Below are 19,900 nucleotides of genomic sequence, written 5' to 3' on the forward strand. Positions count from 1 at the left end.
TAGTTCGTTTATACTTTCGGCGTATTTTTCTAATATACCACTAATTTAATTTAATTTCAAGCCTTGTCGTTTATAACGGTTAAAACTGATTTGAGAACATACAGAAACAAATATTAAGGATAAATAGATATCTTGATTAAATACAACAAGCGTGCGTGCATTCAGTTGTATCCCATCCAAAATGTATATTACCAGGGAAGAAATGATTAACATTTTTGATCATCTATAAAATTCTACCAGTGCGACATTAATATAAATTTTGAAATTAGATGACGTCAGTGTAGTAACTATTTGGATTTTTAGAACCCCGCTGAACGTTTTCAGGTACGACAGTATCATCGTACAATTGAACGGCAGTTGGCCTATCACGGTGACTAAGCTGGTACAATTCATTCCGATGTGTATCTTCGACGATTGGTTTACTATCCGTCTGAGAATCTGCGAAGATGATCAGAATTGTTCTTAATAAACAACACACAAATTAACTATATTTTCGATAAGGTCTTTCGAATTTATATAGATACGTAGATCACACGTGTATAAATAAGAATGGTTTTCCAAATGAATTTTAATTTAAAAATAAACCGTTATTATTAAGAAAGTAATATTTTCTTACTTCTATTATTCATAATTTTCGTCTGATTCATCTTATGTCGAACGAAAAAAACTCCAATGATTATAACAATGAGTATAACAGCAGACGACACGCTCACATCAACCACTAAATTTGATTGTGATTTCATAACTAGCGGTTGTGTTGATGACATTATTGTTGTTGATAGTCTGGTGTGAGCTGTTAAAGATACTGGGCATATTCCAGGATTTAAATCTAAACAAAAATTGAACATTCTATAAATTTAGAACTCACAGAATAATTAATGTGATTAAATTATTAAAAATATAACATAATAGTTAGAAAAAGGTTTTAAACATTAAAATACAAAAATGATCATGTCATTATGTTAAACCATGTTAAACATTGTCGATACACATTTACAGACAGTTCATTTTATAGCATTGGGCATAATTTGGCATATTGACACAGGAATTGCACCTTCTCACAAAACGCATACAAAAGTGTGTCTATCGAAATAGAGCACGTGTTTTGTTTTTCGTTGGAAGGTATTTTTTTATTAGTTTTATTCGTAGGTATTTTGAATGTTTAGATAGCAATATGAGTATAAATAAAAAACGATATCAACATAAATAATAAATGATACAAGAAACAGGTAATTCCAAAATAATGTCAGCATAAGACATACATAGAATAATTAAAAATGACGTAGCAATTTGATCTATTTTATTATTTCAAAAATCTAATCAAATCGATTTTTAAAATATTCATAACATATAGAAATGTTCAATGCCTTCAGTACTTTTATTGGTGCCACTTTTTGTAATTTTTCTGAAATAATTCAATAAATGATGAATTATTATTTTCGGGGCAAAACAGAACTATTGTACATATCCACGTGAAAATATTAATAATTGGTAAAAGACTGTGATCGACTTACAGGTAGATTCGCACATAATAGTGTCTACCAAACGAGTTGTTGAACAATTGACATTCTGTATTGATGAACTATCAAATATCAGAGTTCCATCGTGAACATCGAGTATTGCGCACCCCTCGTTGATATCCTTCAGTATAAGATTTGATTGTGCGTGAACATGGAATGATCTCCTTGTCCCAACGCTAGTGATATGTACAATATTGTTTACCAATTGATCGTATTCATCATTGGTATTTATAGTAGTGATGTTGCCGCCAGTCTTTTCACATTCAAGTTGTGCGTCGGTACATGATATTTGTTCACTCTCTTGCAGTTCCATAAATTGGTAGCAGTTGGGGGCGTTGTATACGTTGAACCCTTAAAAAAAATGTATGCCTTGATAAACGTTTTGCTCCTTTTTTATACAATCTTTGCGGATAATTCATATACATAAGGCAGTGTATGTGTTTGACCATGGTTTAAGTTACTTACTACATGGATTGATCTATAAAGTACTGTTTTACCCATGTTATTTGTTTGAAGTTGGTTTTTTTTTTCGTGCATTCATTATTTCATATGAAAATATAATTGTCATAAAATGCTCTTGTAAAATAATTATTAAATTATAATATGATGATTATAACTTAATTATATGTGTTATATATATTTAGTATGATTAGGCCTATTGTTTTTATTTATATACACAGTATATTAGCTGAATGGAATCTAACTCATATCAACATCAATGCCCATTTTCGCACTGTCATGGACATATTTAAACATTTAATCTCATACCTGTTCTATCAATTTTTCCATCTGTTCTTTTGTATTTCCAATTTCCATTTTCTGGGTATATCAGGTAGCAATTCGGACCTGAACACTCAAAACCACTAATAAAAACAAAAGATTAACACTAATGTAATGCTAGCTTGTTTCGGTACTTTCGATACCGCGTATGCTTTCCTTCGGCAGTTTAATATTACACGACAAAATCCCCTAAAAAATTCCCGAAATTATTTTATGTAGTTAAAGTTTGATTCGTTATAAGATTACTGAAAAATAAAATCAACATGAATACTATTTATTTTTTATATTCATACTATTTCAAAAGTTTAGGTTATTTTATATTTGTTTCCCTTTTTACATAATATCTACAGTATAATAAGAGTTTGTGCGTTTGTTCCTTATACTACACATTGGGAATCAAAATGACTGGAATTGTACTGGAAAGGTTTAAACTATACACCATCTTAGATCCAATATGGTGGCAAAAAAGGCATCTGAAATCACCTCCAAATATTGTTCTCCCTGTTTCTGATAGTACATTATTTGAATAAAAGACAACCCGATTCTCGGTGGTGTATTTAGATTTCCCCAGTATCAGAACATTCCGTAATACAACATCACATTTGTTTCACATATATCATCTCGTAGACCATAACCTAAGATATGATACACATGCTAAATTACTGAAAACTATTTTCGTATGTGAAGATAACATCACCGAGAATCGGGTGAAAAGCCTGCTTTACGATACACATTCCAACCGTTGCCAACTGTATCCTTCCAACAACCACTAAAACGTTTTTGTTTCTTAGATTACTTTACGAAAATTCAGTACCCACTAAAAACAAATAATAGAAAAATGTCTACTTACGGGGGACACTGTGCTCCAATTAACACAAGTTGGTAAGAAAAGGCTAAGACAATGTTAATCGACTGCATTATCATCTTGTCTTTGTTATGGTGGGCCGGCAGCGAAACCTGTCTGAACATTTAATACTTAAAAGAGGAAGCGTGCTGTGTCACGTTTGTCGCTAACTGTAGTTTCCGACACCGTTTGAATGTTGCTATCATGCATCATCAGTCGATGATAGGTTTTATATAAATAAATCTGAATCGTTCTGATTTAGGCTTCTACTTATTTTACTTTGTATCTCCATTGAGCCACTGATACCCACAGCATTGTCATTTTTCAGTAATTTGCCTTGGATTAATACAATTAATATAAATATAAAATAAGTACATAAATTAATAATTGTATTCTTAACTTTTATCAATTCTATAATTGCTTTCGACTTCAAATCTAAATCTCTAAATATCAGAAACCAAAGTCAGCGATTTAATCAGTAATAATTCAAATGTATCTAGGCCTATATTATTGATTGTAGATCAAGAAATTGTACTAAAAGAACAATCTTTTTTTCAATTTAAACTTGTTCAAAACCAAATTTAGCTACATTAAAAACAGCATCACATTTATATTAAGCTTAGTAACGAATAAATGTATTCACAAAAGAGATGGCCCCTTATTCCATCCTATTTCACAATATGATTAGATCAGAAAGAGCATTATACAAAAATCGTTTTATCCCCGTCAGCAAAACTGTTATAGCGTCAAGACTACTCATGATGACTTACTGTACTAGAAAATAATGTTTAATAATTTTAATTAATGATTTCAATGTATGAACTATTTGGATCATCAACACATTGCTCAGATTTTGCCGGAACGACAATGTCATGGTACAATGTACTCTGGTCAATTGATGGAACAACAGCACCATACTTCTGCGAACTTAGCTGGTACAACTCATTCTGGTGTGTATCTTGTTTAATAGATTTACTGTCAACCTCAGAATCTACAAAGATAAATGTTATCATTTAATATTGACCACCAGAGTACGCTCATCTGTATAGTTTGTAACTAAACCAACATGTGGCCAATTCGGACCACATTTAGGCCTATGCGAGTAGTGTACGTATCGCTGTTTTTTGCGACTTTATACGTTCACCTGATTCTCGATTGTATCTAGATTTCTCATCATTATGAATATTCGGTAATGCAGCATCAAATGTGTTTCACATGTATTGCCTAGTATCCTATCAATCTAATCTTACATGATACAGGCACCACATGTTATCATCAGTAAGATGCTGTATTACCAAATATTCCTATGATAATGGGAATAATTATAGTGTCGTATGTGGAGATACAGCACTGATTATCGGGTAATCTTGTAGAATTGGACGTTAGGCTGTATGTCAATGTGTTAAATGTACACTCCAATTCATGTCTAAAAATTAGTTTTCAAAACAAAATGAGGAAAACAGTTGGGTTGCAGAAAAGCGTTGACATAACGTATTCGAAAAGAGACAACATAGTGTCAGTGTCAAGTGCTGTATTTTGTTTGAAAACGTTGCGTACCTCTACTATGGTTTCTTCCTGATGTTTTCAACTTGTTTCTTAAAAAGATTAAGAAACACATAACAACAATAGTAATTATAACAGCAGACGACACAATTATGATATCAACCACTAGACCACGACATTTGGTATTCGTAAATGAATTCGCGTTGCTAACAGTGGCACTAGAAGTCGTTGTTAGATCCAATCGTGGAGTTGTTAGATCCAATCGTGACGTTGTCGTTTCTGACTTTAATCTGGTAAGCGGTGTTGGAGCGTTTTCTATTGTCACGGATGGACATATTACAGGATTTATATCTATAACAAGATTAGATATTTCAATTAATGAAAAATACATGTTCCAATTTTCAATTCATCTTCTTGCATAGTTGAGGACAATTAAAAAAAAAATTGTAGATCCAATCGTGGCGTTGTCGTTTCTGCCGTTAATTGGCATATTCCAGGAGTTAACTCTATAATAAAGTTTAGATATTTCAATAATGAATGATAAGTCATTCACTTCTTGCTTGGTCGGACAAGTAAACATTTAAGGTAAGGTACTAATCTGACAATAGTAGCAAACTGATAATAATCATATGCATTACTACCCAAACAAGGTATGATTTATAAGCCAGAGTATGATATTCTCATCAAACGCCAACAATATGTTTTATTTTAATCAATCGTGGTATGTTCAGTTTATTTCAATCGACAGTACAGTACATATATTGTTTCCTTTTTTATTATTTTCATTGACGTAATAATAGCAGCAACATTCCACATTAAGCCTACTCGTTCAATATAATGGATACATTAGCTAGTTTCACTTGGTCATAAAAAGTTAACGTTATTAGTTGGGTATGCATGTAATAATATTGTAAACATGTTGTTTATACTCACCAGTAGATTCACAGATAATGGTGTTTATCCTATGAGTTGCTGAACAATCAATGTTTTCATTAGTTACGGTATTTGAAAATGTTCCATCATACACATCGATTATTACACATCCCTTCTTCAGCTTTTTCTGAGGTAGTTCTGATTCTACATGGACATTAAATTTACTATTAGACCTGACGCGTAGAACAAGCTCTACGTTCTCTATTAATTGGTTGTATTCAGCTTCACTATTTATAACAGTGATAGTCCCACCAACAATTGCACATTCCTGTTGAGCATCAATACACGATTTTTCTTTATGGCTCACTTTTATAAATTTATAGCAGTTGGGGTTTCTGTATACGGATATACCTGCAAACAAAACAAATTACACTGACAATTAGGGCTACCAAAATAACATTTTAATCTAATAAGGCTCATCAAAATGCAATAATTATCGTTAATAATTAATTTATCTGCTATTTAAACTTTTTTCTTATATTCTCAGACTCATGTCCTTAACAATTTCGGGAGGTTTACATTTTTAACTGATTTGACTAGTTTTAACGGATTGAACGGATTTTAACTTGAACGGGTTTGACGCGTTTTTTATAATTGTATCATCACGGAGATACATGTCTTTCTCTTTTGTATTGTTTCCCTTTTATGTATTGTGTTTTTAGCAATTAAAGTACATTAGTTAATAAATAAAACTTATGACTGCAGCACCTGCATTATGCGTTTGTCCTTTTGGATCTTTGTATTTCCATTCTCCATTTTCAGGGTATATCAGGTAGCAATTATTCACACCTGAACAATCAAAACCACTATAAAACACAAATATATAAATTAAAATGACAGAGTGGTAGATTTAATTTAGAACTTCACGAATGGCCAGTTGTTTTATTTACCTTTGTAAATACAAACACATCTATAATTATAAATCCCTTTTTTATCTGTCTGACGTTAGTTGGTTTATATTATTAAAAAGAACTTGACCAATACTGTACATTCATTCAACTTTAAAATACAGAATCATATCAATTAAGTACTAAAAAATTTGTTATAGTTTCTAACAGTTATTAAACAGATTTCAATGATTCTGTTTATAGATTCGTGTTTTCTGACCATCTCGACACTAACTTGTTTAAAATTAGGTTCAACAATCCAAAGTTATCTTATATCAAGTATTGCCCATGCTCGGATTATTTTACCGAACACCGAACGGGTCTGAAATAACGAATTATGGAACTCTTGCAGTAACTTGGTTGTAACGTCTCTTTTCCATTATTATTCTGTTTTCAGTTTTACTTTTATGTTATGATTTAGTATCGATAGCTGTGTTTCGTTTATCCGGTCAATTTCAGTTTCTTAATATATTTTTGAAGATATATCATACACGTTGACCTTTATATTCTTTACATAGGTATACAAATTGTATCTATACACAAACGTAATCATAAAAATGTCATAAAGATAGGCCTAGCTAGTTTGTTATGTTTGATGAACAAGGTGCTATTTAAATAAAAGCAAGTTTTTATATACAGTAGTAGTATTTACTATTTATATCAGTATTGTTTGAAAGATATTTGTATTAAAAACTGCTTTTTCACATTCTGTATACGTAAAAAAAAAATTGGTTGCTTGTGTGAAATGCAAGTTGTATCTAATAAAGTAATATTTATATACAAGTGTGACATTTACTGCCAGATACTGAAATACTGAGTACCAACCAATCACTGTAACAATACTCAAGTAAATGATGGACTTATATTTTTATATCTTGGTTTCAGCTGGGCCCATAATTATCTTTTTTAAAAACATGACCATATAAAAATACACGTTTGAGTCTCTGAAACAAACATGCCCGATTTTATAAAACATTCCCCATATATAAATTGAAAATGGGTTATTTTTTTTTTGTTTTTCCATTTATTGTTTTTTTAACAGTTTTTTATTTGTTCTGGGCCTAGTTTCTCCTTCAGGCTTCTTCTTGCTTGGTACCGTATATGAGCAGAGCTGGGATAGACCTACCACCAGCCTAGACTATAGAATACCCAGCTAATATTATTAACACTCACTAGGGTAGGCCTACCTATCTAATATTAGTATTATATCAGAATTACTCAGCCTAGCTAGGCCTAGAAAATACTATTTTTAGGCCTAGCTAGGCTAGAAATCAAGTAAGTAATTATAGTAGGTAGCCTTTCCTAGCTCAGAAACCAAATAGAACAATAATCGGGGAGCAAATTGAAATCTTAGGCCTATGACGTAATACGCCTGCATGAAAACCGTATTGAACACAGACACGATTCGGTCCGGGACGATTCGTACCAGCTTCGTAAAACGTAAACAAAGTTTCAAAATGGCGATTTTTCGATCGAAACAGAACAGAAATGTAGTAGGTTTGGTTTGATTAGTGGGAGTTGCATCCCAAGAAAGCTTAAAATTAGATTTTTATTTTAATAGATAGCTTAATAGTTTATCTTGAAAGGATTTTAAATTCGCTTTGAAACCTTATCTAGAAAATATGAAATTTAATGATTTTTTACCATCATTTAAAAAAAAATTAAAGTAAAAAAGTTTATACATAAAATAATGATATTTCTTGAAACAAAAAATCTGTGGAATTTAGATCACAGTTTTTATCATTATTTACGCTTGTAGTTCAACTATTGAAATACGTTTATTGATTTCATTTAATATCAAAATTATACCATTTTCTAAGTGTACTAAAATAGCAAAAATGCCAACATTTTCCACGAAGCGCGCCCTCACAATGAATGAAATCAGTGATGCGTTACCAACGCGGCTTTCCGACTGAGTCAATGTATTTTATTAATCAATAATAAGCTTTTATACGATACGTTTATGTGTTTTTTTTCGCACCGTACTAATTCATTGTCTTTTTAAAATCTTGGTTTGAGCTACAAACATAGTATACGTCTGTGTTCAATTAAAGATACATTATATTATTACACACACCAATATAGCCTACATAATACATATTAACACAATTAAAATATTTTTTTAAAATACAGTACACTATTTTCACCAGAACTATCTCTTTTAATAATAAAAAATGTATAAACTATTTTCCCATTTTTTGTTTACCCTTTCCTATACATATCACATTTTATTCTCAATAGAATGTCATGTTTGAAAGATGTTATTAACTGGCAGTTAGGCCTATTTGTGGAACCTACAATATAATTATAAACATTATCTATTTTTTGGTCCAAAATAAAAGAAAATATCACAATATCATGCTCCTCATCCTGCACTGTACCTCTCTATATATATTATTTTTTTGGCAATAAATGTACGTGTTGCGTTGCAAAGAGTTCATTCTCTTTATGCCTATATAAGGATATGGCACATAACGAGTATTACAGAAACAGGACAGATTACAATTCTTTTACTATGGCGTATGTAGAAATTGCATTACTTTATTTACAGTCGCTTTCTTCCTCCAGCAGTACACGTGATTCACTGCGCCCCGCCGGCTTCTTGACGTTGCAAAGAGTTCATTCTCTGTATGCCTATATAAGGGTATGGCACATAACGAGTATTACAGAAACAAGACAGATTACAGTTCTTTTACTATGGCGTATGTAGAAATTGCATTATTTTGTTTACAGTCGCTTTCTTCCTCCAGCAGTACACGTGATTCACTGTGCCCCGCCGGCTTCTTGACTTTTAACTCATCAAATATTTCTGTTTCGCATAAAGGTTTAAATGTTGGCTGGTTATCAGGTATTTCCAACTTAAATGAAAAATATGTACACAAATGTAATCATATATTGTAGGACTGCTTGCCGTGGCAACAAGGCGTTCTCTGTTTTATGTGATTTTATTCTTTTTTACTGTTTGTGCGACAATGTTTTTAGACAATTTTAATGTGTGTACTTTCAGCCAAAGTTTCAAGCCATTTATGAGTTTGACAATAAAGTTTATTGAATTGAATTGATTGAATTGAATTGCAAAAGACTGAGTGGCTTAAGGCCAGGTGGCACATTGACCGGGTGGCACAAACAAACATTGGTTCTTCGAGTCGCAGGTCACTCTCGTACGTGTAGGCCTACCATCGTTAGTGTAGGCCTAATGAAAGTAAGTTTGTCAACTAATTACCTTAAAGAAATGTGGTTCTGGAAGCGGTTCCATGTGACTTTTAAACTTTTTTATCTTAACCCAGCAAACACAGCTTAGTAAGAACACCACTGTGACACAGGCCAGTGTTATAGCATACACATACAATGATACTGAAAAAGTAAAAACGTATTGAAATTAAAGGCACAAACATCAGTGCAAAGAAAAAAGATTAAAATTATCGTTTAAAAAAAAACATATATATATTTTTCAAGTTGTTATGGAATAATAAAGAAAAGAAAATAACTGCAAATAAACAAGATTATCTATCATAGATTAATAATCCATCGTTAGATTTGAATTTCACCGAAAAAAATATTTAAGAAAAGAAATGTTTAGGAACATTGTTTGATTGTGATTGTACTATTCCATTGAAATATAGTAGATTAACACCTTCTTAAAAGAATTTGCTTATAATTGATAAGATAAAATCCATTGTTTTTAGAGATTTTTTCGTTTTCATTACGTTATTCTTCTGTTTAATAACTTATCAATATTAACTCATTATTTGTTAAGTTACAAACAGGAATGTATTTATTTGGTTATACAATATTAATGACCGTATAATTAAATAAATTAATATGGGTTTTAAAATGAAAGCGACACACGCTGTATATCATGTTCTCACCTGATTGTGCAATATCTTCTGATGTTGGAATGACAACAATTGAAGGTTCTGTACTACCAATAGCATTATAGGCTGATATATACGCTGTATAGTTAATGTTTCTCTTTAATCCTGTGTAAATTAAATTTCAAATGATAAGTTTCTCTTAACTCTTTCTCTCTCTTTTATACACCATAATAGATATGCTAATAAAAATACTAACATATATTAATAATCATGTGTGGCAACGTTTTAGCAGTATTAAGTCGAAATGTATTCTAGATCCTTCTCTACATCATCATTAGCATCAACATTATTATAATAAGAGCTGCTGTGAGCAGGAACGCTAGTATACCACAAAACCCACCGTTTGTATTTCACTATCATTCGGGAAATTACCTCATGCCGTCCAGTAATTATGAAACTAAATTATACTATATAATGTATATTTTATTTTCTTCCTTGAATTTCAGAATTACATCTATAACTAACCAGGTATTAGTAATGACGTTTGATTGGCTGGAACCTGGAATTGCTGGGATCCTTCCACCGACTCCAGTTGTATGTTATAACCAAGGAGAATTCCTCGACGATTATTCAATGGAAGTTCCTATCAAAGTAAAAACAATCAAAATTATGTTTTCATTGAATTGATAATGTTTTTTTTAGATGTGTCCATAATCGGGAAAATTCCGTAATACAGTAGTGTTTTCCTATGACAATGGACAAATGTGGTATGTTGAGATACGGCACTGGGAATATAGAAAATCCTGGATGACCTGAAGCAGTATTCATATACAGTAGTAGTACACATCGTTTATAATACATGTAGGAAACGTAATACATTACGGTAGAGAATATATAGAGAATGAATAAAAAGAAAAAAGAAGCTAACCATCCATGAAATAAGTACATCTCTCAATGTGTTTTTATTGTATTCAATCTTCGGTAGCACTGGAACCAAACCAGACGGGTCTACAAGAAAAGTACCAAGACACAAGCTATTAAGTGAGTGCACACGCGAGTTGAGGCATATTCACCCAACAAAAGAATTGCAAAGGCAACCGTAACATGAAATGACAATTGCTGGTTCGTTTGCATAGCCTGCACATTCTCACCCTCCATCCCCACCAATCCCCATCCCCCATTTATTTTGTTTAAGTTTTAAAGAATACGTTATAATCTAACTGTGGTTTGTGGTCACGTATGCAATGGTGAGGAAATAAATAAGAGGAGGTTAGGCATGGACTGCATGTTACTGTATAAGCAAACGTAACAATACAGCAAATTCAGGTTTCGCCGCTGTGATGTGTTTTATATTTTCATCAACATTTCGAGGAAATATAAAAAAAAAACTATTATGTTTGTAATGCTTCTGATATTAAAAATATGCTTACTTCCTTCTTTGGTTTTCACAATAACAGGGCTTGTCCAATTTCCGTAAACACCATCATTTGCGTGATACCTAGCCCGTATTTGTACTTCATAAAGTGTGAACGGGGTCAAGCCTTCTATCTTATAATAATGCGTTTCTACTTCTGGTGTCTGAAAAGGACAAATGTAAACCAGATAAATAAAAAGCAAGCAATATGTTTGTCAAGCATTCTGCCAAGTAACAGCATCAAACATTATTATAGTAAGTGTGATAACATATAAAATGATGCACTTGAAACTAGTTGTTCAATAGAACATAAACACAGTCAGAGGAATACTCATTAAGGTCAGGTACGGGCAAAACATTTCTAATTAAGGTCAAGTGAAAACAATTTCTATTGATCATACATTCCGATAATTATCAGTCTATAGTTTTCCCTGTGCTTAATAACTTTTGGGATTTTATTTGTGTTACACAAGCTAGTTGAAAATAAGCACTTTCTTATCAGTGGGGGGATATTTCAAATTACACACTAAAATCTATATTCTTTTGTACACAAATGTTGTAAATAGAGAGGCATTTTTAAAAAATTTTGACAAATAAACGGTGTGGTAACAAATGTTATCAGATGACTAAATATAGATAATATAACTTGAATTTTACGTTCTGGTATTTTTTATTAAACTTCAGAGTTTTATTTTCATGCTATAGCAAAAATTACCCACCGTATATCCACCATCTTGTTAGGTTAAACTACCTAACAACTTAAAAAAAGGTCTTCCTGGTTTTTATTGCAGAATTTTGCCAAACTTTGCATTTGACCATTTTAAGGGAAATTCATGTTTTTTGTCTTGATTTATGTTACAAATATTTGATTTCTGTTACAAATATTTGATTTATGTACAATTAACCAGATGTTACCTGAGCTTTAACATTGTTTTGTAAATTGTTTCATGAGGGTCATAAACGTTATATTTACGTTACTTATTTCCTTAACTTTTTAAAGCAGTACAGATCTTTTATTTCCTTCTGAAACTATTTGAAGACCATTGAACACAATGTTAAAGATATAATACAATACATTTTTGCAAAGATGAGGGCGTACAATTACTGGTTACAAATAATTATCTGGTTCGACTTTCAGCTTTTTTCTACTTGGACATCCCAACTATTATATTGAACAGACACTACGACATCAAACTCTAAGCATTGTAAAATGTGTTTGGAATTCTCAATATGGAATTATATTTAAGTTAACATCTTGTTGATAATGACGACAATGACGACGACTGACGACGACGACAACGACGACGACGACGACGACGATGATGATGATGATGATGATGAATTGAATTGTTTTAATACATATCCATAATATACAAATATAATTTGAACAATAGAAATATATATGCTTACAGAACTCCAGTATTGTGAGTAATTCTGTCGATATCGTAGTATAAAGTTAAGTTGATTATTGAGTATGAAACCTGGTGAGTCGATCCATTCAGCATCTAGTGTCTCTGCTGTTGAAACTATTGACAGATTCCGTGGTGGTAATGGAATAACTAAACAATAATTTAATGATAAATTAATTTTAAAAAAATATATTTTTTTTTTAATCAACTCACCCATTGCTATACACGTGGGTATGGAAAAGGTAAAAAAATAAATATAAAATGAAAAAAAATGCAAAAACAAATTACATACAAAACACAGGCATCCACCCCTCATAAAAAACCTCCTTATGCCAAATTTCAGAATCTATTACTGTATACTCATAATAACCAACTATACGTCACGACCCCAATGTTATTAGTAAAAAATGCCATTTTTGTTTCCGTTAATTTTGAAGGTTTTTTTTTTTAATTTTGTCCTTTCTCAGTTCAGCCCCCCTCTTTTGATTTTAATTATGTTTTATTTGAAATTTGAAGAAAAAGAAAAGAAAAATAAACATTACAATGAATGAACCTCATTTCAATGTAAATTCGCAAGTAGACAATCATAAACAAACGTAACACGCACGTACTACGGTGCGGATTAAGCCGGATGCAATGAATTGAATAACTACAGAAATAATTGTATGAAAAGCAATGATCGTTTCCTGTTAGTTGCTTTCAACAAGTAGTATCACAAGTTATCTAATATCGGCCTATATTGTTAGCGTTGCAATTTTGTTTATTTAACCATTGACAAATAAAATGTAACGTAGAAGATTGAACAGCATACTGGTGTGAAGTATGAAACGCCGTTTTGAACACGTACACTGCTGGGAAAATAATGCTGAAATAACTATTAATATTATTGTAGGCCGGTAAAGATCAAATAATCTTTAGAATTCAAATACCTCTTCTACAAGTTGTTTACAAACTACTATATTCACTCTGAGCGTGACACAAACAATACTTTTGTTTATAGTATAGTACAATTCGCGTTCTAATATTTTGTTTAAATTCTATAGACTTTGTAGGCACTGTTGTTACGTGGTTTGTGTAAAATTATTTACGATTGAATTGATATTATAAACACATATCTTACTGTTGTCGAAGTTAAGCGGTATTTCAACTATTGAATAAGTGGTCCCTAGATACGCTTTAGGCTGCACAGCAACTATACGATAATTAATGATTTCACCGTAAAAAATACATGCATTAGATTCATTGTGTCTGCAATTACGCCAGAAATCCAAGTTTTGTTCGTCTCTGTAAATAATAAAATACCGTAAACGTTGTATGTGACCATTGTGCTCAATTTTGATAGGAAAAAGACTACTAAGACCATATAAAAGCATTTGTTGATGCATCGTCCTTGCGTTGCGTCCGTAGTTGAATCAAACTTAGTTCACACTAGGACGCAACGCGATGACGTAAGCGCAATGGAAGTCAGGTAAAGCGTGGTTCCCACTAGAACGCAACGCAGCGACGTAAATGCAACGCAAGCGTTTTAACCAATGACAAGCGAAGTTATAGACAGTTAGCAATCACAAGCGAATAAGCCATCGCTTGTGATTTGTCAATTCACTTGCGTTGCGTTACGTTCTTGTGTTGCGTCGCTAGTGGGAACCACGCTTTATTCATCGCGTCGTGATTATTGGTTTTAAAAATAACCTGCGTCGCGCTTAACGTTCTTGTGTTGCATCTAAAGAGTTGGTACAAAGCTCAATCTATGATAGTTGATAACTACAGAGCAAATTGTGCGGGCCAAAATTTGTGCGCAGTATGGTGGTTAGCAAATTCAGGACTAACTTACCTCCATCTGGCTACGTATTCCATAGTTTCATCACCAGGAACCCACGTGCACACATAATGTTCACAGTTATAGCCAAAACAGGTCAGATTGGTGGCACTCGGTATCACTTTAAAAAGATAAAGAATTCATAATGTAAGAAGCCTACAGGTGTAATTGTGAGGTTCTAACATTTTATAAAACGTTGGATTGTTCATTTGCTCTTAATTAAGCACAATTGCCCAAAATGGCTATCAAAATGACATATACCATTTAAATTAACATATTGATAGTTATACCATTGCACATTATACTATTGCACGCATTCCATTGTACCGTCATTATTCCGTGCATTCCAATTTGAAATTGACAATACCCACCCGAACTAAAACAACATACATTTTACACAAGCATTGAAGAGTGGTTCTGAGCATGCTATTAACCAGGAAAGAGACTGCTCTTAACCGAGCTGATTTTGTCGTATGATAAGTATTTTATTCTAAATTTTACACATTTTTAAATTTAAAAATGCCTTACGGTTTTGTGTTTCTAATAATATGACGAGATCAAGTAAATTAATAAATAAAGCCACGCCAAATGTTTTGTTCCAGTTCATAACAGTACATCCACAACTTGCCACTCTAAAATACAAATAAAATATTATTATTATTAAAATATTATTTTATGCACTGCGAATTATCAAATTAATGCCTCTGTGATGATGTGACGTGTCACCGAGGAGCGACTTTAACATTTGATTGTGGCACAAAATATGACGACATTCAGGCCTTCTACAACAGTTCTAGTGTAATTATCTCTCTTAAAAGCTCTGTCTACACTATCAAACTATATGTGACAAACACATGTGATGTGCCCATATATGAAAAGGATGATGTCATACTACCATATTTGGGCATATCACTGCCATAGTTGGGCACATCACACTTTTTTGTCACATAGAGTTTGATAGTGTAGACAGAGCTTTACAATTAAAGTTTGATGCAGCAGACACACCTTTTCTTTTTTTTATAGTTTGAATAATGTTCTTAATAATAATCAATCTTTGTCAAAAATAATACAGTTCTGAACATATAGGCGTATTATATAATATATATACTATATTTATTTAGATATATATTTTTTATTCAGATCTAAATCGCCAAAATATTGGAAAGGGTAGGTGACAACTCCACAACTAACAGTCTATGTTATGCGGAAGTAGACGTAAGGCTATACTTAATAAAGGACCAATTACAAGCATGCCAATGTACATCTTGACATCTGAATAATAAATAAATTACATAACAAAAAACAAGCATGTATGTGTTTCTTCTGATTGTAATTTATAATTAACTTAACATTATAAAGTTAAAAACATACTTACCTGTATACTATCTGAGAGGTAACAGCCCACCGTCAACTACTATTGAAATGCAGTGATCCTTGTAAATAAATTGCTTTGTATCACCATCATAATCAAACTACTGAACCGAGTCTCTTCTTTTTAAAACTTTATGTATAATCACGTTGAATTTTGTATCTAAGGATACATACTGGTTTATCAATAACCATATTGTGTGAAATTCCATTCAAAACAAGTCATACGTACATGGCAAGTTGGGATAGTGAAAGCATTCACATATTGCCTATCGCGATCATTCAACGTTCAAAGTCCTTTTATTCAACAAAGTTGTTATCTGACAAAAGATAACTAGGGTTTACTCACAACCATAAAAATAAACAGCATTTTGATAACTATGAAGGTAATAAACGCAATATATACTAGGCCTACACAATATATACTGTACTATAAGTTTCCCCGGTGAACTGGTTCACAAAATAGCCCCTGTATCAGGGGGATTACCACCTATCTGATAGGACAGTGATTAATGTACTATTGGTAATCATTGGCCTAAAGACTTAAAATTAAACAAAAATAATATAATATCTATTATATAATACGCTTATGTTCAGAATTATAATGCGTTGGCGAAGATTGATTACTTTAAGAACATTATAGGTTTTAATGGCAAAAATAGATTCCTTTTCAAAATTCAATTATTATGCAATAATATTACTATGTATGGTCATGGCGTTAGTATAATTTTATAGTAACCATGCATCGGTTTTTTTAATTACTGTACTACAGGAAATGCCAGTTTAGAAATTAAGTTATTATGCAATCATGTTACTATTATATGTTACTATTATATGTTTATATAGTCTTATTGACTTATAGTACCTAGTTATGTCAAAAAATAACCAGTTCGCAGTTATAGCCAAACAGGTAAGATTGGTGACACTCGGTATCACTAAAAAGATAAAGAATTATTAGTAGTTGTTCGTGGGGTAGCTATTGTACTAGTATAATCCAGTTTGCGGTTTTACAAAAAGAACAGAATTTTGAATGAAACATTGATATGGTTTTGATATTCAAATACTGCATACAAGTTAATTCATAATAAAGGTAAGTTTATTCTTCCCGAGTCTTAAAATAGATTAGTACCCACAAGCTTAGTTTAGTTCACATGCAAATCATGCCTACAAAAAGTCCTATGGATACCATAGACGTCGATCTCTTTAGTTAGTTGTTTAGTATTTGTTTGAAGATTTGCATGGCGAAATCAAATGTTGATATAAAGTTTGCGGTACACCACAGATATATAGTTCTGAAAAGAACTGTTAAGTTTCTCGACGTTCCGATCAATATACTTTGATCGTCCTCAAAAGTGAGAATGGTTGTTTAGTATTTCAGTATTTCAGTATCAAGTGCAAACAACAATGGTGTTTACTGGACAGCAATACATTGCTATTTGTTAATAATTTTGTACACCAGAGAGTTGTTTATTTGGGTGTGTCACCAAAATGGGAGAGAAATAACAATTTTAATTAGTCACCTAAACTATCAATGTTTTAAGTAAAGAAATTAAAATGCTTACCACATTTAAAAAAATGTTTAATTGTGTTATCAGTCATACTAGCTTCTATATTCCACTTTCAATTTTGTTAAAATTAATACCGGTACTGTATCAAGAATTTGTATTCAATTTCAAGAATACATAATATAAATTACTGCTGAAGGAATGTTTTCATTTTTCAAAGAGAGCTGAGTTTTAGTTATATTACTTTATCAAATTATTATAATTATTATTGTGTTAACATCGTCTTATAGAGCCAAAGTAACTAGTTAGAGTCGAAATAAAAGACAGGTTCGAAACTGAAATAGCGCCGAAATTTCCACTTTTAAAAAATCAGTAATTATGCGAAAATAGTGTTATATATGCGCATATATTGTGTTATCATCACCTTTTAGAGCCATAGTAACCAGTTAAATCGAAAAATATAAAGGTTGAAATTTGGTCATTTTTCAAAAATTTTCCTGTTCTATAGTTCAGGGATTTTTTCGAAAAATGGCCAAAATAGCCACTTTTTGAAATTCAGTTATTATGCGAAAATATTGCCATATATGCGCATATATTGCGTTATCATCATCTTATAGAGCCATAGTAACCAGTTAAATCGAAAAATAAAAAGGTCGAAATTTGGTTATTTTTCGAAAATTTCCCTGTACTATAGTTCAGGGATTTTTTCGAAAAATGGCCAAAATAGGCACTTTTTAAAATTCAGTTATTGTGCCAAAATAGTGCCATATATGCACATATATTGTGTTATCATCATCTTATAGAGCTATAGTAACCAGTTAAATCGAAAAATAAAAAGGTCGAAATTTGGTCATTTTCCGAAAATTTCCCTGTACTATAGTTCAGGGATTTTTTCGAAAAATGGCTAAAATAGCCACTTTTTAAAATTCAGTTATTATGCGAAAATAGTGCCATATATGCGCATATTGTGTTATCATCATCTTATAGAGCCATAGTAACCAGTTAAATCGAAACATAAAAAGGTCGAAATTTGGTCATTTTTTTTTTAAATTTCCCTGTAATAGGGCCTATAGTTCAGTGATTTTTTCGAAAAATGACCAAAATAGCCACTTTTTAAAATTCAGTTATTATGCGAAAATAGTGCCATATATGTGCATATATTGTGTTATCATCATCTTATAGAGCCATAGTAACCAGGTAAATCGAAAAATAAAAAGATCGAAATTTGGTTATTTTTCGAAAATTTCCCTGTACTAGGCCTATAGTTCAGGGATTTTTTCGAAAAATGGCCAAAATAGGCACTTTTTAAAATTCAGTTATTATGCGAAAATAGTGCCATATATGCGCATATATTGTGTTATCATCATCTTTTAGAGCCATAGTAACCAGTTAAATCGAAAAATAAAAAGGTCGAAATTTGGTCATTTTCCGAAAATTTCCCTGTACTATAGTTTAGGGATTTTTTCAAAAAATGGCCAAAATAGCCAATTTTTAAAATTCAATAATTATGCGAAAATAGTGCCATATATGCGCATATATTGTGTTATCATCACCCTATAGAGCCATAGTAACCAGTTAAATCGAAAAATAAAAAGGTCGAAATTTGGTCATTTTTCGAAAATTTCCCTGTACTATAGTTCAGGGATTTTTTCGAAAAATGGCCAAAATGGGCACTTTTTAAAATTCAGTTATTATGCGAAAATAGTGCCATATATGCGCATATATTGTGTTATCATCATCTTTTAGAGCCATAGTAACCAGTTAAATCGAAAAATATAAAGATCGAAATTTGGTCATTTTCCGAAAATTTCCCTGTACTATAGTTTAGGGATTTTTTCAAAAAATGGCCAAAATAGCCAATTTTTAAAATTCAATAATTATGCGAAAATAGTGCCATATATGCGCATATATTGTGTTATCATCACCCTATAGAGCCATAGTAACCAGTTAAATCGAAAAATAAAAAGGTCGAAATTTGGTCATTTTTCGAAAATTTCCCTGTACTATAGTTCAGGGATTTTTTCGAAAAATGGCCAAAATGGGCACTTTTTAAAATTCAGTTATTATGCGAAAATAGTGCCATATATGCGCATATATTGTGTTATC

General features: G+C 31.7%; 2 protein-coding genes and 1 long non-coding RNA gene across 3 annotated transcripts; all 3 read right to left on the reverse strand.

The window, feature by feature from the left end:
- Positions 1-112: 112 nt before the first annotated feature.
- LOC144845505 (uncharacterized) lies at positions 113-1,926 on the reverse strand. The gene is made up of 3 exons (XM_078702890.1): positions 1,515-1,926; positions 617-829; positions 113-438 (listed from the first exon to the last, which is right to left on the reverse strand). Exons 1-3 carry the CDS (start codon positions 1,831-1,833, stop codon positions 266-268), a joined length of 705 nt encoding a protein of 234 aa, XP_078559016.1. The 5' UTR covers positions 1,834-1,926; the 3' UTR covers positions 113-265.
- Positions 1,927-3,715: 1,789 nt separating this feature from the next.
- Positions 3,716-4,823, reverse strand: LOC144845820 (uncharacterized). The gene is made up of 2 exons (XR_013612596.1): positions 4,702-4,823; positions 3,716-4,135 (listed from the first exon to the last, which is right to left on the reverse strand). It is a non-coding gene; the product is annotated as an uncharacterized LOC144845820 (long non-coding RNA).
- A 3,549-nt stretch (positions 4,824-8,372) lies between these two features.
- Positions 8,373-16,442, reverse strand: LOC144844564 (interleukin-6 receptor subunit beta-like). Its single transcript, XM_078701533.1, has 11 exons — positions 16,297-16,442; positions 15,450-15,553; positions 14,937-15,042; positions 14,226-14,389; positions 13,107-13,255; positions 11,713-11,860; positions 11,211-11,290; positions 10,808-10,925; positions 10,337-10,447; positions 9,691-9,821; positions 8,373-9,325 (listed from the first exon to the last, which is right to left on the reverse strand). Exons 2-11 carry the CDS (start codon positions 15,526-15,528, stop codon positions 9,149-9,151), a joined length of 1,263 nt encoding a protein of 420 aa, XP_078557659.1. The 5' UTR covers positions 15,529-15,553; positions 16,297-16,442; the 3' UTR covers positions 8,373-9,148.
- Between the last annotated feature and the right edge of the window lie 3,458 nt (positions 16,443-19,900).

This window comes from Antedon bifida, chromosome 6, assembly GCF_963402885.1.
Source record: "Antedon bifida chromosome 6, ecAntBifi1.1, whole genome shotgun sequence".
Lineage (NCBI taxonomy): Eukaryota > Metazoa > Echinodermata > Crinoidea > Comatulida > Antedonidae > Antedon > Antedon bifida.

Coding starts and splice junctions, on each gene's coding strand:
- LOC144844564 (XM_078701533.1), bottom strand. CDS start 15,528: ATGAACTGGAACAAAACATTTGGCGTGGCTTTATTTATTAATTTACTT. Junction 9,822..10,336: donor AGAAGATATTGCACAATCAG/GTGAGAACATGA, acceptor TTACTTTTTCAG/TATCATTGTATGTGTATGCT. Junction 9,326..9,690: donor CAGAACCACATTTCTTTAAG/GTAATTAGTTGA, acceptor TTTTCATTTAAG/TTGGAAATACCTGATAACCA.
- LOC144845505 (XM_078702890.1), bottom strand. CDS start 1,833: ATGGAACTGCAAGAGAGTGAACAAATATCATGTACCGACGCACAACTT. Junction 830..1,514: donor TATTATGTGCGAATCTACCT/GTAAGTCGATCA, acceptor ATTTTTGTTTAG/ATTTAAATCCTGGAATATGC. Junction 439..616: donor GAAAATTATGAATAATAGAA/GTAAGAAAATAT, acceptor TCATCTTCGCAG/ATTCTCAGACGGATAGTAAA.